This window comes from Sardina pilchardus, chromosome 14 (genome assembly GCF_963854185.1).
Source record: "Sardina pilchardus chromosome 14, fSarPil1.1, whole genome shotgun sequence".
NCBI lineage: Eukaryota > Metazoa > Chordata > Actinopteri > Clupeiformes > Clupeidae > Sardina > Sardina pilchardus.
Window position 1 is genome coordinate 28938382 of NC_085007.1, and position 26064 is coordinate 28964445.

Sequence of the window (26064 nt, forward strand, 5' to 3'; positions counted from 1 at the left end):
AAGCGAAGCGTTAAGTGTTGATCTGAGTCTTTTTATGGCCATTTTAACTAATTGAATCAGTCGGCTTTATTGCAGCTTTACAGTAAAATTTGCATACGTGTATCCAATTGGCTGCCGAAGCCCTCCATCAAGTGTAGCTCTTCACTCCTCCACTCATCTTTCTTCTCCAGTAAATCATTTCCTCTTCGGAACGACCGTCCTACTACTACACCCGGCATTTTTCTCTCATCAGCTGTCAAATCTACCGCCAATTCAAACGGACTTATTCAATGTTTTTCTCGATAACAGAGGATTGAACGTCGAAACTCGCCTCTCACTGGAACAGAGAACAGAAATGATAATGTTACTGTTGGAGTAAGTGCATATGTAGCATTACCATCTAACGTTAGCTTCCGACCGCACAGCTGCTGACTTGGACTGCTGCTCAGCATCCACCTCATCACTGTTCGGGCGGAAGGAGATCTGTGTATAGATTTGTATGTGAGCGACACAGACGGTAGGAATCAGGTTAAAATGACACAATCTTAACTGCCAGCGACGGTCAGTGGCTTGGATTGGTGTTAACTTTATCGAAACCGGCATTGGAGACACGTGACTTGAGAAATTATCGAGCGGCTTAAACGTTACCGTTAGCATACCGGCGTTGACACGGAGTTACCGGTGGTTTCTCATGTTTGACACGTTGATTCTGCCAAGTATTGCTGACATTCGAGTTGTCTGAACTTTGTTTAAGTTATCATTTGGCCAGTCCACATGATGCATCAGCAAGGATCATTTGTTTCTCCTTTGTTGAGTGGCGTCTTCTGTCAATGTCGTTCGGACGAGACCCACCAGGGCTCCGACCCAGGAGGAGGCGGCGGAACACCCACGATGCCCTCAACTGTGACCAGGGACTGTCCGATGTCTGAGTCAAGTGACGGACTATGCGACTCCGTACACAATTGTCCAGTTTGTGGTGGACCCGAACAAGAACACAGACTGAAAGTCCTGTTCCAGATTCTGGATGTTAACAAGGATGGGGGCATTTGTGTGAATGATCTCACCATTGGCCTTAAAAAGCTTGGAGTCCATCGCACTGAACATGAGCTCATGGTGAGTAAACTGACAACCAGTAATTCTACCTCCACTCTAAACTTGTCAAGAATGGCAAGGGCCATAAGCCTACGAGCTGTTTAACAACTGTAAGGATTATGTTGCTAATAATAATGCAATGTGTCCTTGCCTATACCACTCTATGTTGCAGAGAAGTATGAACAATAGGCTATTGGATGTAATGTGGCTCTGATAGGATAACAATGTCGGGATAACTGCAGTGTTTCACCCTTACATTCCTACAATCCTTGCAACTAGTCTGAGATTAGATATAGGTGTCCCTCAGTCTACCTCCATCATCTTAAGTCAAGGGAATGTGGAGCTTTGGTTGTAGCCCATGGACCTCTCACAGAATCATTATTGACTGATTTAAAGACATTCTAGTGTTGTCTAACAAACATCCATTAGACATACTAAACGTTTGTTATATCAGACATCTAGTGTTGGGGTTGAAGAGGATTACTTTTTTTTACAATGGGGATTAGGGATTGTTTTAGTGTCTAGTTTTCTGATGTAGACAGACAGACTTGCGCAGTGTTGTGTAAACAAGCTGGACAAACAATCAACATGCTCAGCTTGTTTAAGATTTGTCAAGATACTTGTCAACCGTTTGTAAGCGTTTTTGCTCCCAGTTCATGAGACATTAGTTCTTGAGACCAGCTCATGAGACAAAGTTCTTGAGACATTAGGCCCCCCCCCCCCCCCCCCCCCCCCCCACACACACACACACACACAACCCGGCCTTGGCTTCTTATCTTTTTCTGTTGCCCAAATAAGTATGTTTGGGAAGTTGTCACAATTAAAGCAATAGTTCGGAATTTTGGACATAGGACCTCATTTCCAACTTAGTCGAGGTGATATAGGTCGGTGAAGACCATTTTCAGTGAATTTCTGCCCTTCCTTGAGTTGCAGCGTTCATCTCGTGCTACCGTAGGTGCCGAGATAACGCAAGCCAACGGTAACATCCAGCCTGCCTCTGAAAACACTCCACAGAACACTCGAAACAAATAAATTATAACGTCAGACTATCGATGCACATGCCACATGTTGATAGAACAATGTTAGAAATAAAACTAACCTTGCATCGCATTGCAATAGCCTACTTTGTTCCCTGTATGGCAGTGGCGGATTGATATTGAGAAACTAGTCCCTCAAATTGTAATAAATCATTGAGTTGCAAGGTTAGTTTTATTTCTAAAATTATTCTATCAACACGGACATGTATATCGATAGTCTGACGTTTTAATTGACTTGTCTCGGGTGTGCGGTGGAGTGAGTAAGACTGTTGTTGATGTCAGACTGATGTTACCGTAGAAATGCGGTAGCTCAAAACCAGCGTTAGCAAAGGGGGACGCTGCAACTGAAGGAAGGGGCTAAACGCGATAAAAACGGTCTCCACCGACCTATATCACCTCGGTAAAGTTGGAAATTAGGTCCCATGTCCAAAATTCCGAACTATTCCTTTAAGGGACAAAGCAAAAAAGAACAAATTACTGCGAAGAATCCAAGCGTGACATGCAGTAGGCTACATCAGATATAAACCTTGGTATGACATTGAGTCTTTGTCCAGGAACAGACGGATCTGGTTTGGCACGTAGCTGAAGACACTGATCTTGAGGACAGTTGGAGGGCAAGAACAATTAGCAAAGAATCTGGAGATAAATCCAAACAACTCTACAGCAGACTCATGAGGGGTTGGGGGTTCTGAAGCAGGAACAGATTCCTGACGCTGACGGTGATGCAAACGTGTACTTTAATGACTGGGAAAAACCCAGATTCTGACTTGACCACATTATGCATCCCATGACAAGACAAGGGCGCTCGATACAGCCATGGCAAAACAATTTCCTTCTCATGAATTCCAATAAAGTCAGAGTGGTGCCATTGGAAGTCGTTAAAGTTTATGATTGATCATTGGAGAGTAACTTGATGATGGCTGATAAAGATCTAGGTGAGGAGGCTGTTATTAAGATGTAATAAAGAAGGGCTCCTCAGCAACTGTGTTGTTCTTGGCTCGCTACACATTTCAACTGTGATGATTGAGTCCAGAAGCACATGAGAACATAGAAACGCAAGGCCCTCAAATGCCCAGGCACTCACCCTGGGATACTGCTGGCTAGGAATGTGGCCTACTTCTGCACTAGCGGTACTATGTTATATGTTAGTCACGAGACTTTCAATCAGTAGTGCATTCCTTTCCAGAGAGAGAGAGAGGGAAACATGAGTACGCGCGGGAGAGTGTGCGTGTGCGTGTGTGTGTGCGTGTGTTAGAGAGAGTGTGTGACAGAGAGAGAGACAGAGAGAGAGAGAGTGTGCGATCTAAGTATTGTCTGGTCAAGTTTCATCTTGAGTGGCCTGGCCAAGCATTAAGCTCTCGAGTGACTGCAATGGTTTAGTGTCTCATCTGCTCATAGCTATCTATTGAAGCCCTGAAGATAATTAGATTGTGCTATCTTGTGTGTGTGTGAATGTGCATGGGTTGCCTTCAAAAAGAAAGTGAAAGAACATGACTTAGCTGTGGAATGAACCTAGTTGGCATTGGCTAAAATATGAGCTCGCCACAGGAAACTGTCCATTGTGAATCTGATGTTGAGCTGACCTAGAGAATGAAAGAGTTTGCTGTGTGCTTCTCTTTCTTTGTCAAAGAACACAAAACCGCATCCAAACAAAACAGGGTTGGAATTAAACGAAAAGGTGGTCATGCAGCATTAAGGTGGACTGTGATATCATAAGGCTAGACTTAAATGTTATCACACTTCTTTGAGAATATATGAGCATTTTGTGCTGTGGGAGTTAGTGAAGCCCTGTGTCTTGGAACAACACTATGCCTCTAGGCTATCCGTATGAAGGGCAGCTTTTGTTCAAGGATTTGTCCCAGCATTTTGAACAATATGGAAAGTCCCAGATGGATGGACTGGATTGGATGAGATTCACTGCTCACTGCTGTCTATATGTAGTTGAATGATGTAGGGTAGGCCTAGTTGTCTTAAGCAAACTGACTACTGACTTGTTTAGTTTGTCATATTTTTTTATCTATCACATAAAATCAGATAGGGACATTCTCAAACAAAGCGCTGCAATATCTTACTCAGTTGCCACTTAAAAACGTTCTCTCTCCGGTAACTCAACACCTAATTTGCAAGAGAAATCATTTGCAAAAGCCTCAATAGCTCTTTGCAAATCGCAGGCTCACCGCCAAGACTGCCACATCCACCTAGAGAGCCACAGCAGCACTATCCCTTTTCTAATTTTCCTTTCCTTTTAGTTTCACAGTGTTCATTATAGAGATAGAGGACTTTCTGTGTCTGAACACTTCACATTTCACATAGCCAATTTCAGGGGTGGTGTCTGCCATCCAGACAACTCCAAGTGAGCCACACAAGTGTGTTTTTTTTTTTTCACTCCTCGTGAAGTCTGTGTGTTCCCAACTGCCAGATGTGACTCATCAGTGCTCGGCCCACGTGAGTTCAGCCACGTTCTCCAAAACCAGTCTACAATCCCTGCAAACGTGACTGAGGGACTCACAGGAATGTAGAGCAGACGCCACCACCACCACCACCACCACCACCACCAACCCCACCACCTCCATCCTCCCAGTCCCTAATGATCTGCTTTCTAGGACTTCAAAAGGGTCTGCAAGTGATTGCTAGGAATTTGGATATTTCCTTTAAACATAGCATTGCTTGACATCTTGGCAACTTTGTCGAGTCTCATTCTATTTGCCATTCCTCAAAAACATGCAGGCCTACATTTTATGTCCTGAACATCTGGGGTTTGTTTTTTTTATTATTATTAGCAGTTAGTTAGCAGCTTGGGCACCATATCGAGATTTTTGCCTAACTCCTCACTCATGAGGTCTGTGGTGCTGTTGTCACAGGGCAGATGCCGATGGGTCTGTTTACCTGTGCTCAGACTAGGGCAGTTGGTGAAAGGAAATGTGAGTGCATTTGCATGTAAATGTTCATGGGTCAGACAGATGTCAGAGAGTCTCATGTCTGTGCCGGTACTCAATGATAGATGAGAGGTCTTGTGAACTAATGAAGTGTCCTTTTTCTTTTAACTGGGGGTTGTTTGATCCTAAGGTGTTTTTTTTTTGCACATTATGGAAAAAAGTCAGCACCAACATTGTTTTCAAATGGCATCATAGTGTAATGTAGTGTGTGCACATGCACATTCTTTCCCAATCCCTTACTACAACTAGACTACATCCTCTCTAGTCTGACCACCCCACCTCTCCCCAAGGAGACAGGGTAAGGTGGGGCTAAGCTCCCAGCTAATAAGGTGGCCCCTACCTCTGTTTATGAATGGGCCTGCACGTGCTCCTCTCCACGTACGCAACTCCCAGAGGAGAGACTGAGTGGGATGCAAGGCAGGGCAGCCGTACAGGCCTGAAGTGTCCGGTTGCCTCAGCCTCACGTGTGAAGCCTGCAGATATTTCTGTGCCCCAGACGAGGCACAGGAGGGCTAAGCCTCCCTCCTCCCCAGCTGTACTTGTGCTGTGGAGCATGGCGGACTCAAGAGAAGGCCGATTGTTTTCCAGACCCTTGAGTTCAGTCGGAGTTTCTCTGAGGTGATCAGGGGATGTTGGGTTGGTGGGGGGTGGGTGTACAGTGTTGGTGCCCTGTTGGAAGCTCAAGGCCTGCTTTCTCTTTCACTGCACTCTGGGAACCCTTCGCTTAAGGTTTTGTTTTTCAGAGCCTTCTTAGGTGGAAGAGCCAGACTCCCTTTCTGTGTTTCTGAATCCTGGCCAGCATGTCCTCAGAGGAACTGCCGAGGGTGTGAAAATGAAACAAATGTCCTGTTGTACCATAGTTTTTTATTTGTACTGTGAGTTTGACTGCTCCAAATGTTGCCCGTTTCAAAACTAGACCCAAGACCAAACTGATGCAACCAACAGATGCTTTCTGTTAGCTTAACTTCCAGTTTATCAGATGCACTCTATTATTATTGTTGTAACATTTTCCCCTTTAACGCTTTTATTTACTTTAATTTACTATTATTATTAGGGGTGGGAATTGGCAAAAAAATTAAGATTCGATACTATTGCGATATTTGGGCCACAATTCGATAATATTGCGATTCTTAACATATTGCGATACACCAAGTATTGCAATTCGATTTTGCGATATATTGCTATTCATGTCTCTCATATTATTCTAAGCCATTACAAAAAAATAGGAAAATAACACTGTTCAACTCACTTTGCAATGGCATGGTTCATGTCAAGGTCCTTACTATTCACTTTTTGTTGAAAACCAAAATACACCCACCTTTTTCGATGTGAAAGTAGTGTAGAGTGTCGTGCATAACAGGTTGTGATTGTGAAGCCATTTTCATTTATTATTGCTGTTGAATGCACAATGAAACACCACAACACGTGCCCCCCTTATAAGCGTAATAAGCTAATTTAATGTGATCAGAGTAAACCCTGAGTAAACTCGACTCAAATAAAAGTAAAATGGATAATTAAATTATATAATTAAGTATTGCGATACTTTGAGCTACAAGTATCGATTTAATTGTGTGCACAAAATATTGCGATACTGAACAGAATCGATTTTTTCCCCCACCACTAATTATTATACTGTTGTTTAGGCCCATGTAAATCACATTAAACTGCCTCTGTATTTAATGCACTTCCTTGAGTTCAGTGCAGTCATTGCATGTTGCTCCAGTATCTGCCAGTCAAACTACGAAGGGACTGAGAGAGCACTGTAGTGAAAGCTTGAGATGGATCACTGCACACTGAAAAGGTGGATTAAGGAGGATTAGAAGAGGTTGACTTAAGGTTTTTTATGGAAAGTCAGTCCACCTTCCATATATGATCTTATAGGTGAACATGTCATAAACTAGAATGTAAAAACAATATAAATGTTCATCCAGGTCTGTGAGAGCCAGCCTACTTATTTGGAAGCCTTGACTGTCCAACCACTACTTGATTCTGCTTGGCAATAACAGGATTAAGGATCCAAGGGGGTCAGGGTGAACAAAACCTAGCTATTTCTTATGCTAACTTAGCCAGTCAGCTAATAGGCTTATGTTGGACATAGGAAAGGGTCATCATGAAGTTTTTCCTATTGTAGGTGACCAGTTTAGTATCAGCATTTTGAAATACAAAGGTTCATTGAACATTGCCTAGTACATGCAAACATTTGAGCCAGCCCTGTTAAAATAATTCCACTGTCTCAGTCTGTAAGGTCATCAGTGGCTTAGCTGATGTTTTGAATGCAAAGCTAAAAAGGTCAGTTCCTTTGCTTTCTCTACAAATCGTCTAACACAGGGCATGCCAATTGTGTACCAGTCTCTGACGTCCAGAGGGACATTCTCACTTAATGTCACCAGGGCCCTGCCACTCACAACAAACAAGCATAGTGGACAGCCACCATTGTGGGAACCCAGCCTAAAAGCAGCGCACAAACATTTCAGACTGCACATGGTTTTTAATGTGTTATCTGTTTTTACAAATCACAGAGAGACCTAATATGTAAAAACATTGACAGTCATTTTTTCACCCGGTTTCAGCAGGGCTGACACCCTCTGCTCTCTTTCAGAGATAGTTCCTACTTGTGGGCAGCAGGGGGTGCTATGTTTCTGTTTTTAATCGAGTGGTTAGGACTGGTTGTAATAGTTTACCACAAATTCTGTTCAGTGACTGCATTATAATACCATACAGCAGCAACAGTGAGAGATGTATGATTCATCCACACCCTCTTCCTCACTCTCAGAACTCAGAGTTAATTCCAGTTATTTACAGTCTGTATGGGAAAGCAGCAAAGCGTTAATTATAATAATTTATGTGCATGTCTCTGTCTGTGAGCATCTCATTCCATGGTTCAAGATTAACTGTAGTCCTGGAAGTGGTTCTGTCGGGGGTCAGATGAATTGTGCTGCTGGCAGTCACACTGCTGGTCAGCAAGCCATAGGCAGAAGTGCTGAGCTCCGCAGAAGGCATCTAGTGTGCTGTTATACATCACAGCCTCTGCATAGACTTCAGTGTGATGGAGAGAGCAGGAGAGAGGGAGAGAGAGAGAGAAATAAAGGGAGAAGGGATGGTTGCTGTTTGAGATGTAGATTTAGAACATGGCTTGAGTGCTTGGTTCTGTTCTGTTGTTGAGTTCTTTGGGACGGCTAGTGCTCCTTTTCAGTGAGGGGCTCAATTGAAAGAAAGAGCGGGGGGGGGGGGGGTGGAGCAGTGGCCTGAGGAAATTATTCCTCGGAGAGTTGCTGGATGGGGTTGCCACGGTGATGCTGACAGGGTGATGGAATGACTGGGGAAGAAAGATGCAGTCAATGGAGGAAAGGAGTAAAAGAGAAGGAGGGAGGGAGTAAGAGATTCAGCAAGTTTTCCCCTGCCAGTGCTGGCAAAATAGGAGAGAGATTCAGCAGGTTTCTTTTGCCAATGCTGAGAGAGAGAGAGACCCCTAACCCCTCCCGATCAGAGCAACCACCATCCCCCTCACGGTGACACTGATGCTCTGCTCCGGTTGGCTGCTGGTGGGACCCCTCTGGCTGGACCTGTCAGTGTGGGCACCTCTGATTGGCTGAGCCACAGCTGCAGTGAGGATGCAGCTTTCAGGAGGCTCTTTTTTACCGCATCACCCTTACTTCTCCTCCACTCCGTGGGGAAGCCCGCAGACCCACGCATCCCGACTGGACACAGCAGACACCGGTGACAGAGAGGGAGCTTACAGGGCTCTGTCAGAATTAATCTTCCTCAAATGTCCTTGTAGAATTTGACATTCTCGGCTGTGTTTTCTTGCCTCGCCGTGTTCGTTTCTTGATCTTAGAAGAAAAGTATTCTCGGACTAGATATAGTGTCGTCCTGCTCTGTACTTCCTACTACTTTCGCAGCAGTGGTCCCACTCCCAGCTCGTCTCGGCTCATCTAAAATGGATGTGGGGCTCGGCTCCGCTGCGCCGTAAGAAGACTCTGTTGACCGTGCCGAGGTCTGGTCATGCTCTGGGGCCGCACTGGGATGACGGCGTGCCGTGTTGAAGGGGCCGAGGGCTGCGGTGCTGGTGCTGCTGCTGCTGGGTGGCTGCGTGTCTGCGGCGGGCTGAGGAGAGGGTGAGCGGTGCGGTGCGGTGACGCAGCTTGGGATCCCACACTACGCTGCAGGAGCGCGTCCTCGTTTGCCCTCTTCAGCGTCGGCGGCTGGTTCAGCACTTTTGCATCACCAGATACTCACACACACACACACACATACTCATGCACACACACACACTTTATATGGAATAACTGAGAAATATTGACTGAGAAATATCTCTCTATTGATCTCTCTCTCATACGCACATCCTATATACACAGAGTCTCTCAGCAGCAGAGACTTTTTATCAAAGCATCCAAAGCGACTTGAGTCACACACACTCAGACATCTCTGCTGTGGGTATAAAGAGGGAGTTGGCGTGTGTGTGTCTCTGAGCATGCTGGAGAGGGTTTGGGCATCTCTCTCTCGCTGGTGGTCGGGATCCCCAGCGGAATGTGAACCCGTCGCCTCAGAGCCAGCGGGCCAGGAGGGCCGGCCTGTCCAGGAAGACTCTGGGAAGGTGGAGGATAAACTCGAACATGGTGTCCAGAAGGACTCTGGGAAGGTGGAGGATAAACTCGAGCATGGTGTCCAGGAGGACTCTGGGAAGGTGGAGGATAAACTCGAGCATGGTGACCAGAAGGACCCCGCGGTGGTCAGTGGTCAGGAGGCGTCCACCGGTGGGACAGCAGGCAAGAGAGCCACTGTGCTCATCATGATGGCGCCACCCAACTTCCCTCAGGTACTGCAGCCAATCAGCGCTGGCCCCAATATAACCCGGCCAGTTATGCCAAGTGCTATTGAGCTCTTGGGGCGCCTGGCAACACCGTCGCCCCATTACATTCTGGCAACCGTGGAATGAAGGACACTAATCCAGATTTTAGTGAGGGGTCAAGTCTGAACCTTTCCTCCAGGGGAAGAGATGGCCGTCTGAAGGCTCCCGATTGTTTGGCCAAAATGGTTTTGAATTGATATGATGTTGGGTTCTTGGGTTGACTTCTTTCAGTTGTTGTGTTAGTATTGTTGTGGACCAGATAAGCAAAGTTTTTCTAAGAACAAATGATCTAGTCATACTAGATGAGCTCTGTGAGCACGGAGTGGAGTTGATGTTTGTTCACATTTTGGGATTTTCCTTTTCCTGATTTACATGTTATTCTCTTTTGCCACTTTACAGTCTTTTACATCCATCATTGCATGATGCTGTACAGGAACACAGGCTGAATAACAAAATGTGCAGAAATGTTCATCCGTAACCTTGAGCTTGTAGTGGTGCAGCCTGGAAAGCAACCTACTGGAACAGAGCTGATTAGGGCACAGTGAGCGGCGAGGAGGAGCCGAGTGGGGAGCTGTGGTGCAGACGAGGCTTTTGGGGCCTGGCTGGCATCCTCTAGCACTGGGAGTGTACTGTAGGTGTCGGAGGCACGGAAGTAGACTTGGAATGTTCACATGCTGGATTGTCCTAGAACGGAACACCGAGATCAGACGCAGTGTGTACCCACTTGCAGTGTGTGTGTGTGTGTGTGTGTGTGTGTGTGTGTGTGGATAAACAGTCATAAAAGTTACCAATCAAAATTACCTTGTGCAGTTGGAAAGTGTGATCTGAGAGTCAACATGGACTTTAGATTAGATTTAGATTTAGATTAGATTTGTATTTGTTCTATAGAGGTGTTTCTATTGGGTCCATCAGGTGAACTTTGTGTGTCTGTTTCCAAAACTACGCTGTGCCAGATTACTGGCTCTTTCAGGCCATAATTCTCAGAATGCTGTTTAGAAGTGGTAAGTAGGCTATGTTGAGTAGTCTATTGTTTTGACCAGACTCCTTACGCTGGGCTAATCTTCCAGTTGGCTTTGTTTCTCAAAAATAAACATTTTTTTAGGAGCTTTATGAAATCTGGGTCGATAATATTGGTCCATTTTTGATATAGCATCTGTCACACACCCACTCAAATCTAAAAAAGTAAAGCGATGCGTGGTTAAAGATAATGAGGCCATCTTCATGAAAGCTGAATGCTCACACATGCTAGCCTACAGCCAGCTTTCCACACTTTGCCAATGAATTCCACAGAAACATGGTAACCTGTTCACCTGTTGGATTGTTCTCTTGGGATGTAGGTTAGTTGGTACTTTGCCTGCTGGCACCACACAGGGCTTAATTGGCCTTCATCATTTGTGCCCCTCTTCAAGACAAACATGTTTGCCTCTTCAGCTGGGTCTTATACAATGGGTGTGATAAAGCCTGATAGTGTGAAGTGGCCTATTTCCTGTCAACGTCTGTCTTAGTGGGTAAATATTACCCACCGTGTGGATGTGTTTTCCCTTTCACCTTTCATCACCGCCGACAGCACAGTCTCCCCAACGCGGACAGCACACCACGTAACGCCTGACTGCATGTTTTGCCCCTGGACTGATGTGGTTAATGGACACCCTGTAAAGCCCCTCTAATGTTCTCGCTATGTGCTAACATAGAATAAACAGGTTTTAGGGAGGGGTAGAAAAGAGATATGAGGCTTTGATTATTGATTTGTTTTATTGATTTTTCCATAATCAGAAGTATACTAGATAAATGAAGGGTAAAACCATACACAGATTAGGTAGTGCATACTCTGCATACTTTGATTTTGGTGACCTCTGTCTCCCCTGATTTACCGACAGAAAACCAAATCAAGCAGAAATGTGCCCTTACAGGAATTTCACCCTGCATTAAACATGCTGCTCCCTCATCTGTTGTTTTTCACTTTCCCAATCTCACACACACACGCACACACACACACACACACACACACACTCTTCTAACATCCGTTTACAACAGTAGCATGGGCCATCCAATCCGTGAGTGCTTCTTCGGGGGTCAGTGCAGTGGTCAGCGGGCGGCAGGGGAACCCACACATCTCGTGACTTGTGTCCACAAATAGCCGTTGAGTGAAAGGGGACGCTCTGTCGGCCTGGTTCTTTTGGTCACGCACAATCACAGGTGCTGCATTTGCTTTACTGTAACCTCCGCAGTCCGCACGCACACCTTCATTCCCTCTCAGACACACACACACACACACACCCATCTCCACCCTCAGGGCCCCCTTACATTTTGAGTGACACCTGTGTCCTCTGGGCAAGTGGGTGACTCTGCTGGCAGGCATGAATCCTACTGGATGCCACAGCCATCCTGTGCTCTCATCAGCTTGTTACCAGATCTGTGTGTGTATGATGTGGTAGCCTGTGTGTGTGTGTTTCAGTCTTTCCGTGTACTTGTTTCTGTCTTCTGATGCTAGTTCCATACAAGATGGGCTGTTTAAAGATAGTATCTTGTTTTATTCGTCATATGTAGCTGCTACAGTGTACTTCATTTGTTAAAGGTGGTGTTGCACCTCCAGTGACTGCGTTTTGGGTGCCTCTGAGCTTGAAGCAAGCAGGTTGAGCACAGCAGTGAAAGCATCAAAAGGACACAGATATGAGCTGTGACAAACTGCAGTCTTACTCTGTGGGATACAATAGTGACTAAGGATCAGCCAAAGGACTCCCACACATGGGTTCTGGTGGTGATGAATCAGTCTGATTACAGCATACCGACTGTGAAGGCCTGTGCCTGTCAGCTAATACATACACCAACAGTGTATGATTGCAAAATGGCATTGGTACTAACACATAAAGAGAGCATGACTATGATTGAGTAGCCTATTTGTAAATGACTTGGAAGCCGCAGGCATCCAAGGTCACCTCTTGCTGACCCAGACGTTGGCAGAATAGTTTGCCAACCTTACTGACACCTGTTTCTCTGTTGTGTTAGATGATACAAATGTTTCTGTCATTTTGAACTTCAGTTTACGGTCACCCTGGCTAGGCAGGGACCATTGAGCAGAGGTTCATTTTTAACACCAGATGTCAGTTTTTCAGGTGTGTACATTTGAGGATGATTGGTAATCTATAGGCTACCTGAGCAATGTAGTATCTTTTTCAGTGTAAAAATATATTGTGTGTGTGCACAAATATGCACACGAGAAGAAATTGACCTCCATAAATTTCCAGTTTGATGCCGATATCATTGCCAATAGTCTGTCTCTGCTATTATACTCTGCCCTTTCACAATTAAATGTCAGGCCAGCTGCAATATCCTCTAAAGAATTTTAAAAGGAATCTGGACATTTTCGCAGGGGGGACTGAGACTTTCCCAAGCCCTCCACTTTTTTTAGCGTCTCACTATTGGCTGGCTTCAAGTTTAAATCGCCTATGGTCAAGTGCACAAACGGGCGGGCTCTTTTTAAAATCCAATCGGATTGACTTCATGGACAGTGTGGGCGGGATCTTGGGATTCTTTTATACCATGTGGCAGAAGAAGCCGGTATTTTAGACTGAGTTGCTGCTAGGAGTGAGAGGGGTTTTTTCTACGTATTTATTTTATTTATTACGTCGTTATAAATATTATTGTTAAAATGCTCTGCCTATGCCTTTACGTGCCTGTTCCAGGCCATAACCAAACTGCGTTTGAATATTTTGAATCAAATGGACTACCATCAGAATTGAAGTCACTTTTCAAACTAAGCGTGTTTCTCCCATCAGAGGAATTTTCTACATATCGGAAGTGGCGGAAGGTATGGAAATACTACATAAATCGGTGATTTCAGCGATTTGCGAAATTAAAATGTGACTCAAGCAAAAGTTCTAAGAAATTAATTTAGTGCATCGAATTTATTAAAGATGGTGTTATTTTATTTTGTTGAGCGGGTATCTGGAGAGTGGAGTGTCAATTTTCTTCCCACAGATGTCGAGCACCCTGGCAATCAACGTTAGGCCTACCTGATAAAAAAAAAAAAAAAAGCACTTTATTCTCCGTTTTTACGCGCATTTTACGCATTCATTGATCGTTATCCCGCATCCTCCTAGAAAACTGTAGGTTGTTCTGTGTGATGTCTGAGATCTCCATTCATGATATTACCTTCTATTCTTGGTAGCCTATTGATTTAATCCAGATTAAACCAGGTATTTGGCACGTCTTCAGTGGGCTCAATCTCTTCCTGCACATTTGACATGCAGTGTCTCGTTGAAGAATTAGATCTAGATTAGACAGAGTTAATAATGTTATCACAGGCTCAGATTAGATTTTCATATATTTCCCAATGGCATTTAACACTGATACTTTCGCTTGACCCATTTGCCCATGTAGGCCTGTTAGCAGTGGAGTGTCCAGCTAGGTGTGTCTCTAGATGTCCTCGTGTGGTTTGGCTATGGTATTAAGACGTCTATCTTTAACTGCTGGCAGGCACCCGCTAGGTGGGCATCGGGGCTCTGTGTTGGCCTCGTGCCGTATGTCTCGTGCCAGCTGAGATACCCAGCGGTCTTTAGAGACATTGTGTCACCTCTGTGGATAACAAGGCAGGTGACGGAGGTTGGTGTGAGGTTTCTGAAATGCCTGTGTGGCATCACCCTCTCATAGAGGAGCCGGTGAATTATCAGTCTTTTAAAGTCAAAACAAGAAAGTGAAATTAGATCATGCACACTGGTATTATTATTTTTTAATCAGCTTAATAGCATTAAGACTGTTTCGTTGTTAGCTGAATTTGTTGTTCCCTATAAAAAATTGTATTCAGAAATAGGCATACTTCCTTGCTGACATGAACACACTAGAATAAGCTGTGTGCAGTTTGTGCAAATCGCTTTACAGCTCTATACAGATATAACAGTATCCATCTAATGATACCGTAGAGCTCAGAACTCTCCAACTGTATCTGTCACCGCTTGGGTCAGGTGAACTGGCCAGCAGTCATCAGTTCGGTCAGAGCATTGGTCTCCCTGCTGCAAAGCTTCTTCAGCTGAGAGCATCCGCATACTCATGTCATGGTTTCCAGAATAACACGACTAGCACATTTAGTCTGAAAAAAAAAAAATAGAATGTCCTATCCAAACGTTATCAGCTGAGATAGGTACATATCTGTACTGTAACGGGTAACGTCTTGGCTGGACAAATCAATACACATGCCTGCCAACTAGGTGAAGTTGAGGAAACGGAGGGTTAATGATTTATCTGAGGGGACTACTTGGTGGTGCTGGGGCCACTCAACGGATCTGCTCAATGGCTCGTACAGGCCGTGCTCTTTGGCTCGGCCGAACGTGACCAAGTTGGCCCAAACATTGATAATGGGGTCTTGCATAGCCCCTTTTAAGGCCTTCCTGTGTCAACAAGCCCCATATGCCGGTGGGCCTTTGTCAATAGGATGCTGGTAGCTCTATTTGTCCATTACATGTCCCCTGATGATTCTCTCTAAGTGTGTGTTTGTGTGGGCGAGGTTGCATTAGTGCTTGTCTTATGAATGTGAGTCATTCGGTTTTTGCTCTACGGCCATTTCACCTTCCCGTTTCCTTGTTCCTGTTCAGAAAATCGTCAAAGCAGGGGACAAAGACCTGGACGGGCAGCTGGACTTTGAGGAGTTTGTCCACTACCTGCGAGACCACGAGAAGAAGCTCAGGCTTGTCTTCAAGAGCCTGGACAAGAAGAATGATGGTAGGTAGTACTGTTTTGCACATGTTTTTGTGTTCTGTTCTTTAACCACGAATATCATGTAATTGTTGTCTCTCTTGATGATCTCTTTTGCAGGTCGCATTGACTCGCAGGAGATCATGCAGTCACTGCGTGACTTGGGGGTGCACATATCTGAGCAGCAAGCTGAGAAGATCCTCAAAAGGTGAGGCTCGAACCTTCCGCCAGCGCCCTTGCTGACAGTCTGACACTGTAGCAGAAACACATGTAGTCTTATTCTCTCATGCTCTCTCTCTTACTCCCACACTCTCTCTCTCACCCCCCCATTCTCTGTCTCTCCCTCCCCGCCACTCATCTCTATGTCCTGTCAGATGACCTAGTCAGTGTTGGGTGGAGGTCAGATTCCAGGGTTGACTCAGTAACCTGACTCCCCTCAGTGAGTCCCCCAGAAAGCTCCTATTTTGCTGGGGTTTCCAGATAGCACGCATGTCGCATGTCCAGAGCCAGGAGCTCAAGCGGACTGCTGGCTCAGGGAAATGCTGTGGTCAAGTGGCCTCATTTCTGTACTTAGCTGAGCCCCGCCCCATGTGTAACCTAGTCGTAGAGGGATTTATTAACTCTAATTTTTGTTTGTTTATCGTGTGGTAATGAAGACACCGTCTACGAGAAGCGCAAATCATGACATGTAACTGGACTGTTACCAAACCAACACATTCTCTTTCACGGGGACATGGATTAGGTTTACATTTAGAACTGCAGACAGAGGATTCACAGAGTTCTTTAGCTAGTTGTGCTTGTTTGGTCTTTGTTTTTAATTGTCTGTCTGTATGCGCTTCCTCTGCTCTTGTCCCTTGTCTCCATCTCTCCATCTTTTTTCTCTATTTCTCTCTCTCTCTCTTTCCCTTTCTCTCTCTCTTTCCCTTTCTCTCTCTCTTGCTCTGTTGCTGAACCCAGAATAACGCGGGGCCATATGGTGGCCCCTATTATGTAGTAAGTAGTGGTCACTCTCCTCCTCTCCTCCTCTCTTCTCCTATCTGCCTGGCTTGCCTGTTTGCCTAGTTTTGCTCTCCCTGATTGGTTACTCCTCCTGCCTTCACTTTGGTTCTATTTGGCTTTTTTTTATACAAGTTTTAAGCCATTTTATGCCATTTTATTTCTTATTGGTATGCACCATGCAACAAAAAGATTGAGATTGGATTTTCAGACAAAAAAAATTAAAGAAATTTACAGAACAAGACACTTAATTTGCACGTTGTATTCTTGTGCTGTGGCATTTGATTATATGTCATGGGGCAAGAACAATAACCTAGGACCGGTTCTGTGACTGGTGTTCACTTGTTGGAGCGTTCCTTTTTGTTATGTGGCAACAGAAAAGAAGCAAGCTCTACCCTTTAAATCAGATGCAGCAGGAGACTCCATCTTATTAACAGGTTCTCCTCTCTTGCTTTAGCATGGACAAGAACGGAACGATGACCATTGACTGGAACGAGTGGAGGGATTACCACCTGCTCCATCCTGCTGACAATATTCCAGAAATCATCCTCTACTGGAAACACTCCACAGTAAGTGTGTTCTGTGTGTGTGTGTGTGTGTGTGTGTGTGTGGTTCCCAAACTTTTCTAGTTCACGGCACCCCTGAACATATCCCTTTACATCCATGGCACCCCTATGTGCTTCATGCATTTTATTTAACCTTGTGATATGTTGGATACCCATTTCACTGCAGAGGATAGTGAATAACTGTGAAGGGGACTTGACTTAACGTAGGCTATAATTAACAAATCTTACGACTTGATTCAAAACAAGGTCAGGGGGTATCATTTTCTACAGTTAGAGCTTCCCGATGCAACACTCAATGCGTCGCTACCATGGCAGGATTTTTCTGCTTGGCTTTCCTTATGAAGCCTTCGACCTGACCTGTCCGAGGCCGCCCCGTCAGTGCAAAGTACGCATATCCCTGCTACCTTAACTGGGAAGCTGTACCGGACGCGTAACTGAAACGTTCCTTTGGCGACGCGTAAATTCATTTTAGAAGATGGGTCTACTTTTTCCGAACGTACGCGCCTCTACCCCACATCTTGTGTAGCTACTTTCATATTGGAAGCTAATTGAACGCTTAGTTATGCACCTGATGTAGCTCCCCTGTACGCTCATGGTTTGTTGAGCAGGCAACAATTCTGTTACCCTGGACATCTCATCTCCGGTAGCATGGTTGTCCTCATCCACGTATCTCACGTTAGCGATCAGCTGGCAAGGCCAACTGGCCAGTGGAGTTTTTCCATTTCTTTTGCAGCATCTGACCCTATCATCACTTCAACCATTTGCAGGCTAGAATGAGCGACTCTGCTAAAGTGTGTGGCTTTTTAGATTTAGCAAGCAAATCGGCAACTAAAATCGAGCCACGCGCACGATAGAAAACATAGGTTCAGCATTCAGTGTCTGTGTTCTGGTGCGGCACATTCTGATGTCTGCTCATGTCATCATGTGGAGGCGGATCCACTCCCTTTAAAAACGTATCCATTGCATCTACCTGCATTCTGCTGTCTGCTGTCAATATGGAACAACAAACAAACAAACTGTTGTTAACATTACGCCCTGAATCAACAGTAAACTGTTGCCTATTGTTGTTTGTGCTGCAAAGAAAACTTTAATTGATATAATTGCAATATAATTATTATGGCTGAAAAAACGTTGTTAAATGATCAGGCCTTGGACCATTACACGGCACCCCTGAGCATGCGTCACGGCACCCACTGAAAACCCCTGCTGTAGAGTGTAGAGGCAAAGTTCTAACAAATGCTTTGAAGATTGATTGGAATGTACAGTATAGGCTTGGTCTGATATGCAACTTTATAGCCCATATAAAAACATGAAGCCCCTACTGACCTTAAGTACAGAGACCAGATCAGTACACACACACACACACACACACACACACACACACACACACACACACACACACACCTCTACATGAGTCAGCCATTGTATTTAAGCCATTGGTTATTAGTCTCCTCATTAGTTCCTACACCTAAAATACTCCCTGATGACGGTGAACAGAGTCAAAGACATTGATCCACTTAAAGCTTGTGGGACAGATCACCGGAACCGGGATGACGTCAAGCTCCCCGTGGAGACCGAGACAGAAAAGTGTCCTGATTCCCATCAGAGCTTAATTCTGTTGTGGTCTCTTTAGTTGTCTGGGCAACATTGCGTGTTGGTAATCCACCAAGACACACACGAATCGCCAACATGGAAAAACGTTATCTAGGTGTCTAGATCTTTCTTGGTAAGATTAACAGTTGGGGATGTTGGATGGAGAAGGTGTTTGCGAAATAAAGCGGAAATTAATTCTAAATTGAAGAGCCAGAAGAGTAGCTACTGGCAAATGATTTCCACTAAATCTTTAACCGATACGGTCCAGCTAACCAGCTACTGGAGTTTGAATGGGAACTCTTACATAATCCCATCTGTGTTTCCATTTTTACCAAGCCTGTCAGTCATCTCCGTAAATGAGCCTAATCTTCTCTTCACCTTATCTCCACTCCACGCTGTCCAAATTCAGTGCCGTGCTTGACCCCCCACGCCAAGTTTTAAATCATCTACATTTGGGGACACGCTTGTGTTAAGGGATGCAGTCATACTGTCCAGTGTACCGTGACCGTCCTTTCTGACAGGTCACCAAATAGGTGAGCTTGACATTGGAAGTAGGCCCACTACCGTAGAGTTACAGTAGCTGGGGTGGAAGGCCCAGGCCAGTGGGTGGAACAGGCGTGGGAGACCCCACCTGTTTGCTTCCTTTCCTCCTGATAAGCGTTATCGTGTGGAAACAGTGTCGTTCAGCTTCTTGCATAATGTACAGAACTTACAGCTGGCGTTAGAGTGGAGTTTTGCCCCCCCCCCCCCACCCCGGTGAACTTCACACACCTGACATATTACCCTAGTCACAAATGCATAGGACCTCACCATGGACTCCAAACAGCACACGACACACCATACACTAGTCACACTGCCAAGTCATCATTCATGGCTGCACTTTGGTTCTGTAATGTCTTTTAAATTCAAGCCCTGACAACATTTGCATTGGCTTCATGTTTGTTGAAGCAAGGAGGCTGTTTTAAGATGAATTATTAGTTAAGCAGCAGGCAAATGGCTTACGTCTACCACCTCTACCATGTTTTTCATTTGAAGGTGCCATTTGAAACGGTTACCTTTTAAAGTACCTCAGTCTGACCCGTGGAATACTGTCATGAAAGATGAATATTTATGTAGACATGTGAGCTATTTTGAGACACCTCCTTTAACATTCATGCTCCCCTCTCTGTCCTTGTAGATCTTTGATGTTGGTGAGAGTTTGATGGTGCCTGATGAGTTCACAGCTGAGGAGAAGATAACAGGCATGTGGTGGCGACACCTGGTGGCTGGAGGTGGTGCAGGCGCTGTGTCTCGGACCTGCACGGCTCCTCTGGACAGACTCAAAGTGCTTATGCAGGTAACGGCTGCCCTGCAACCCCACCAGAACGGTGTCATGCAACTACTGTGCCAAGCTACTAGTATAGTCTGATGTTGAAATATAGGAACTTAGTTTGCATAAACATTAAAGTTCAATGTTCTTATTTCTCTGTTCTCATCTCACTTTACACTGTAAAGTCGGTATGTATAGAAGTGTCATCTACATTAGGATACAATCCAAGTGCTATATTAAAGTACACCACTGCTTTAATTTATAAAGTGCTAAATAATATTAAATGTGCCATCTCATTTGTAACTTTGACAGTTAATGTTCTTCTTTCCAACTAATTGGACCAGTGAAAGCCCGTAGAGGTCCCCTGTGGTCAATGTTCTCGTTTTATTGTGGAAAGACAGTTGCATAATATTCCCTTAGAGCCTTTTTTATGCTGCCTTTTCAAATCGGTTTCACTTGAGGCAACAAAGATTGCCCAACTGCTTTGAATGAATCAGAGGATGATGTGGAGTTGTGATGTGTGTTAACCTTCGACCCCTCCAATCACAACCGCTCCCAGCAGACACACCTCCAAGACCGTCCCACACTTATTCGAATTCAGATGAAAGAGAAAACAATCTGTTGGAATTGATCCGTTTGAATCCTATCCCATCGACTGTTCATAATTCATTTAACTGTGCGACTGAAAGGGCCTCAAGTGTTCTCGACTCCTACACAAGGTCATTTGATAGCAGGTGCTGAGTCAGGGAAACATGAGCTGTCATTATGTGGTCTTATGACCTGAGTTGGACAGGCCCTGCACTGTTCACTGTTGTGGTCTCACAATGGGCCTTTTTAATAAGGGCAAGCATGACTTGGCCTGTTCCCGCAGAGCTGTTATTAAACAGCTGTGACCGTGCATCTCTTGTTGACTAGGTCCACGCCTCCCGTAGCAACAACATCTGCATCGCCGGGGGATTCACGCACATGTTAAAGGAGGGCGGGATGCGGTCGCTATGGCGAGGGAACGGCATCAATGTCATCAAGATCGCTCCGGAATCTGCAATTAAGTTTATGGCCTATGAGCAGGTATTGCAATCACACTTATTACTAATCACATCCATTTTATGTTCCTGATAAGCTCAGTAATATCACCTTTGCATACATTTCTACTGTCAGTGTCACAAAATCATAATGTGCTATAGGCTACCTGATGTAAGTTTTGACGAAACTTTTCTCCTGTTATTCGGCGGGCAGATCAAGCGGTTGATTGGCAGTAACCAGGAGACACTAGGCATCTTGGAGAGGTTTGTGGCAGGTTCTTTGGCCGGAGCCATCGCCCAGAGCAGCATCTACCCCATGGAGGTGAGGGGGGGGGTTGGGTGGTGCACAGACCAGATACAAGGGTATTTTCACCCTTTGTCATGGCTTCATCTTCACATGTCTATTTCTTTACCGTTCTCAAACCTGAAAAAAGGCAGCAATGGAGCACAGCGTTAGTTCAGGCAGGTCACGGAGTCTCGCTAGCTTCCCTGAATGGCCCAGCTGACTGTCAATCTAATCGCCCAGCTGATTGCCAGCTGATTGCCAGCTGAGTGCCAGCCGGCCTAGCCTTGCTTTCATTGGTGGAGATCATTCAGAGCGCTTATTTAAACTGCCTTTGCCAATCTGCTGCCATCTGCTTTTTCTGCAATTTTGCCACCCACCTCCTCCCCTTAACCCCCTCATACTTCTGACTTATCAATGTTGTGTCATTGATGTTTGTTCTGTTCTGTACCCCATGGGGGGTTTATTGCTGCTCTCCCTGCCTTGGGCTTTCCATGTTTGAACATGGAAGGGCAGGGGGCCCCCAGAACAGAACATACCGCCAAGAATGTATTTCATGCAATAGTAAATAAAAATATTTTATTGACAAAGTGGTCCTGACTGAAATACAATACTGGCACTGGCCTTGTGAAAATGACCAAATAGATTAGTAAATGACGTATGGAATGTGAGAAGATAAAAAGATCATCTGCGTGTGTGTGTGTGTGTGTGTTCCTCAGGTCCTGAAGACCCGGCTGGCGTTGCGGCGGACGGGGCAGTTCTCGGGCATTGCGGACTGTGCCAAGCACATGTTCCAGAAGGAGGGCATGGCTGCCTTCTATAAGGGCTACGTGCCCAACATGCTGGGCATCATCCCCTACGCTGGCATCGACCTGGCCGTGTATGAGGTGAGTGGGAACGCTGCCAGCAAAGATCGTATAGATACTAAGATGAATCATAAAGGGGGTTTTCAATGGAATTAAATGGTGCCCACTTACGCCTCCTAAATGGGCGTGATCAGTGACGAGATCATCAGTTTAGACCAGTGTAGAAGCAGCAGAAGCAGTGTGCCGTTGATAACAGGTGGCCTGCGCAATTAGCGGAGACAGGTCAGGTCAGGGGGGACAGGTCGTGAACAAAGTTATTTTTCTATGTATTTATCTCACTGGAAAATACGATTTCAATGTGGGAATGTTAGAAAGACGTGTGCCTTGTAGTATATGGGTTCGTTACTTGCATTGCTGAATGTAGGGCTAAGGGAATGGTCATAATCCGAGATAAGGTTTATTTCTCCCGTTTGCCTCCTAAATGGGAGTGGCACTACGTCACAGGGAAACCGGAATTAGCCCTTTTCACGGTGATATCAGACGAAGCGTTGCTGGGTATCCTCTGCCATGTCCAGCCGCCAAATACTACAGAAGAAGAAGAAGAAGTATTCATGAATTTCATCAGGTCCCTTTCCACAGGTGTATACAATCAAGCACCATGCAGTCTGCATTGATAATCAAGGTGGAAAGGGACCTGATGAAACCCATGATCTTCTTCTTCTTCTTCTTCTGTAGTATTTGGCGGCTGGACATGCCGGAGGATACCCAGCAACGCTTCGTCTGACATCATGTGAAAAGGGCTAATTGACCCTCATATGAGTCGTCTCGCTTTATAAACCGTCTCTGCTGCCAGCCTGCCCTCACCCTGGTCTCCCTTCACTATTCATGGGTTTCATCAGGTCCCTTTCCACAGGTGTATAAAATCAAGCACCTTAATTATGAATGCAGAATGCAGGTGCTTGATTAATACACCTGTGGAAAGGGACCTGATGAAACCCATGAATTGTTTTATCTCTATCACACTTACCCCCTCATTTCACTCCCCTGTTCATTCTCTCACTCTACTGAAAGGGGGTATTCAGCATCTTGTCACAAACACACACACACACACACACACACACAAACAAACAAACAAACATGCCCCTCTCCTTAACCTGGTACCTGAGAAGCGATTGTGTGAATAGCCAGTGTGTTATTGTACATTGTGCGTTGATCTGCATTAACTTATGCAAGTTACGTCATATGATAACAGAACACTTGCTCTTTGCACAGTCAATATTCCTTTTCTACCTCCGTCTGCCTAATCGCTTACCTGCGCCATGGCACAAGACCTTTGGGCTCTGTCCATCTGACGGGGATGTGTTTTCGTGTCTGCTCATATTGTTCTCGTCTCGATTACCAGAGAGGGTTGAGAAATAATCTTTGCTATTCATTTCAAATGTTCAATTTAATTTCACTTATATAGCGACAAAACATTACACATGTCTCATGGCGCTTTACAGAGCATTACTGTTCTGGGTCCTTTCGCAGCTCCTTCAAGAGACGCTCGAGGAGTACGACTCTGAGCCCACGCTGTGCTAGTGTCAGTCAGGTGGACATGGTAGAACTGTTGGACTGGAGCTGATGTTTTCTCCCCTCCATCTGTGCAGACTCTGAAGAACTCGTGGCTACAGCGCTACGCCATTGACAGTGCCGACCCGGGCGTGTTTGTGCTGCTGGCCTGCGGGACCATGTCCAGCACCTGTGGCCAGTTGGCCAGCTACCCACTAGCCCTGGTCCGGACACGCATGCAAGCACAGGGTAAGCCCTATTTGTGTGTGTGTGTATTCTGTTGACTGACTGACTGACTAGACCTGTTGTTGGGTGGACCCCTACTAATCTAAAGTATTTTACTATATAAGTGTTCAATACAGATAAAGCACATGTTGACTTACACAACCCTAATCCTCTGACAAAATCAATCAAAAATCAAGTGCCATTGTGTCCTCACCGTATGCAAATAAATAAAGTCCTCATATTTACCCCCCCCCCCCCTCTCTCCTCCCCGCACAGCCACCCAGGAAGGTGGTCCTCAGATGACCATGTCCGGCCTCTTCAGGCACATCGTGCGCACCGAGGGGCCCATCGGCCTGTACCGGGGCCTCGCCCCCAACTTCATGAAGGTCATCCCTGCTGTCAGCATCAGCTATGTGGTGTACGAGAACATCAAGATCACTCTCGGGGTCACGTCGCGATAAGCGCGGCGCAGAGCGGACTGGGATGAGGTGAACACTCATGAAGGCTTACTTTTTTGTTGTTTAAAAAAAAAATAGGCTTTTTTTTTGTTTGAATTTTGGTTGGGACAAAAACTCCAGAGTAGAAAGCTCCGTGAGAGGTGCTGTCCAAGAGGTGGCTCGGGCACTGCTGTGCTCTACACCGGGCATTGGAGGGGGGACGGGGGGTGCACCCTGGGGCAGAGTGTGCCCCCTGGACGAGGTGGAGTGGGCAGAGTCTCAGATCCTGCCCCTTGCACCTGGACCCGCCCGTAACCTCAGCCGAACGATCTGCAGAGAAGGAGAAACGTCTCAACACAACACCAACCAGGTGAAGGAAGGATGGCGGTGGGGAGTGTGGGGGAGGGGGAACGCTGCTGCATGGATACACTGTGAGCTGGACGAAGGTGACCCAGTCATTCTCCTGCCCACCTATGCAGTGATTATTACTGCAACATGACCCGTAGTAACAGTAGAAGTATTATTTTGATTAGTGTTATCACTAGCAAGCTAGCTCTTATTCACTCTCATTGCTACATCCAAGTCCGACATTTTGTAAATCATTGCCTATCTCAGCCCACCCATCTCCTCTTGCTCATAAAATGTCTAGGTTATCGAAGAGGTACCTGAAAAAGTGGTACAAATTGACCTCGGTTTTATGTAGTGAACCCAGTGCCAGCCGTGTGTTTTGTTAGGGACCAGGGTGTAGATGGGTTGTCTGGTAGCTTGGTTTGCTACCGTTGCACTCACTGTAGTGGCCTGCTGAGGTACTACTGCACCTATGAGGGAGGAAGCAAGACCTAGTTGTCTTGGAAAGGCAGTGTCTAGTGTTCAGCCTCTCAAGCCACAGTACTTGCTTTGTTCCACAGGGGGGCAGTGTCTGACTACCTGTGTGGAGAGAGTTTGCCGAAGATCTCCATGCCCTCACACATATTGAAGATATCTGATACATTTTTTTTTTTTTTTGTATTCCTTTTTTTTGTGTCCCTTTCTCTTTTTTCTTATCTGAAATTCTGAGTTCTTAAACATCTCGTTTACATAATTTATTCAAAATAATTCCTTTTCCTTAACTCCCATTTTTATTTATTTATTATTATATTTTAATGGAGATCACTTTCTCAACATAACCAAAATGTGTTGATTGTTGCGTAGTGTACAAGAAGACAGCAGTTGGGGTCAGAGCCTAATAGTGTCTTACATCAAATGGTCTTCTCAAGTAAGTGTGTAAGGACTATTAAACGTGATGTTTAATTTATTTTTATATGTAGATATTTATTAAAAGTGCTATCTGTAGCGAAAGAGGAGTTTGGGCGCACTCTAGCAGAACATGTGGTATGTTTGTGAGGAGTTCATCACTGTAACATTACATGTAACGCTATCGTTGACCCTTATTTAACCCTAAACAAACCATATCTGAAGCGAATACATTCAATAACGCTGGAATTCATTAGCAAGCCCAGTCGGGGACAAGTGGTCAGGCTCAAGCACTACTGGACGAGGACTGTGGAGCAGAAATAGAAGGCTGCTAGCACAATTTGAGCTTCTGACACTGAAGGTTCTGTCCCTATGCATCAGTGAAGAGAGGAATATCTATAACTTTTTCCCAACTCCAAGCATTTGAAGATACTGTAATCTAGCACAATCCTTGTTCCTTAT

The 26064-nt window shown here is 45.3% G+C and overlaps 1 protein-coding gene across 3 annotated transcripts; it reads left to right on the forward strand.

Annotated features, from left to right (window-relative positions):
- The first annotated feature begins 232 nt into the window (after window positions 1-232).
- Window positions 233-25663, forward strand: slc25a25b (solute carrier family 25 member 25b). 3 transcript variants are annotated; one of them, XM_062554703.1, is made up of 11 exons: window positions 233-1092; window positions 15482-15608; window positions 15702-15789; window positions 16539-16574; window positions 17035-17146; window positions 19914-20072; window positions 20961-21113; window positions 21282-21389; window positions 22070-22237; window positions 23806-23956; window positions 24209-25663. In XM_062554703.1, the coding sequence occupies exons 1-11, from the start codon at window positions 754-756 to the stop codon at window positions 24391-24393; spliced, it is 1626 nt and encodes a 541-aa protein (XP_062410687.1). In that variant the 5' UTR covers window positions 233-753; the 3' UTR covers window positions 24394-25663. The 3 variants fall into 3 exon arrangements, with proteins under 3 accessions (XP_062410687.1, XP_062410688.1, XP_062410689.1); XM_062554704.1 differs by lacking the exon at window positions 16539-16574; XM_062554705.1 differs by lacking the exons at window positions 233-1092; window positions 16539-16574 and adding an exon at window positions 13521-13701.
- The last annotated feature ends 401 nt before the right edge of the window (window positions 25664-26064 follow it).

What these genes read in the sequence shown, in the direction of transcription:
- slc25a25b (XM_062554703.1), top strand. Translation starts at nt 754, where the DNA reads ATGATGCATCAGCAAGGATCATTTGTTTCTCCTTTGTTGAGTGGCGTC. An exon ending in TCTACTGGAAACACTCCACA is followed by an intron (nt 17,147 to 19,913) that starts GTAAGTGTGTTC and finishes CTGTCCTTGTAG; the next exon opens with ATCTTTGATGTTGGTGAGAG. An exon ending in TCGACCTGGCCGTGTATGAG is followed by an intron (nt 22,238 to 23,805) that starts GTGAGTGGGAAC and finishes CCATCTGTGCAG; the next exon opens with ACTCTGAAGAACTCGTGGCT.